This window comes from Octopus bimaculoides, chromosome 9 (genome assembly GCF_001194135.2).
Source record: "Octopus bimaculoides isolate UCB-OBI-ISO-001 chromosome 9, ASM119413v2, whole genome shotgun sequence".
NCBI classification, from domain to species: Eukaryota; Metazoa; Mollusca; class Cephalopoda; order Octopoda; family Octopodidae; genus Octopus; species Octopus bimaculoides.
In genome coordinates, this window is record NC_068989.1 from 21,764,283 (window position 1) to 21,765,356 (window position 1,074).

General features: G+C 31.9%; 1 protein-coding gene across 2 annotated transcripts in view; it reads right to left on the reverse strand.

Annotated features, from left to right (window-relative positions):
* LOC106883588 (ethanolaminephosphotransferase 1) overlaps nucleotides 1-1,074 on the reverse strand; it is an 89,843-nt gene that overhangs the window by 12,196 nt on the left and 76,573 nt on the right. For both annotated transcript variants that reach the window (XM_052970486.1, XM_052970485.1), the window contains exon 7: nucleotides 538-718. In XM_052970486.1, the coding sequence (XP_052826446.1) occupies nucleotides 538-718 (181 nt within the window). The remainder of the gene's footprint in view (nucleotides 1-537; nucleotides 719-1,074) is intronic.

Consider the following 1,074-nt stretch of genomic DNA (forward strand, 5'->3'; position numbering starts at 1 on the left):
CTCTTCCTGAATATTTTTTATTCACCATATTTATGGTGAAGAATTGTTAGTTATATTTCTGCTATTATTTATATTCAGCAGCGTGCTAGTCTTCTGCAGCACAGTTGAAGAGATACAACCAATAAGAGAACTTCTTTGTGGGCACTTAAATGGACAGAAATAGGAAGCATATTCTAGTACACATTATCATCTTAAAAAAAGGGAAGACATATTGGAATATGCTTTGGATATATTTGTCTGAAAATAATATGAAACAGTAATAGCTGAAATATTTTGGAATATTTTACTCCAGAACATATTTGGTCTTAAGTTAAACAACAACAAATTCTGAAAGCTGATTACAACATCAGTCCTGTAGAACACACCCTAATAGAGTATTTATCTTGCTGACATACAAACTGTAAACATGAGAGAAATTTTTCAGCTGCATGATTAGGTTAATTAATAAAACTCTCACAGTGATAATTTAAAAATTAATGCTAATAGCCAAAATAAAAAAAATGAGAAAGTAATTTTCTCGCCAGCAGAAATACTTACAGCTATATTAGAAAAGGTTGTACCAGTGGTCCACATAAACAGCCTTGGATGTTTCTCCATAATTTCATATTTAGAGAAAATAGCCCAGATAAGAAGCAATGTAAAAAGAAACAATGTAGAAACTAGTGGCCGCGTAGCTTCTGGAAAAGACCGCATTTTCCCAGTTTTATTTTTGTATGACCTAAAGAAAACAACCAGACAATACATCAGTTGTATAATAATAGGCAACAATAACATTGACATATCCTATAATACCAATTATAAACAAGACACCACATTCTGTAGTTACAAAAACAAAATTTATTCATCATAATCCTAGACGAGACTTTCTGAAGCAGTTTTCTACACCTTACCAAATGCCCATCTTGTGGCTAACCCTTATTTTTCAAGTAAGGTATTTTTATTCCAATGATTTTCACATGCCAAAAAAACTGAAACTGCTGAGTTATAGGACATATTGTTGGCGGGAAGCATGAATAAGTATCACTGTTTTCTGCTCAAATAATAAAGTGAAAATAAGTAGAAACACACACACAC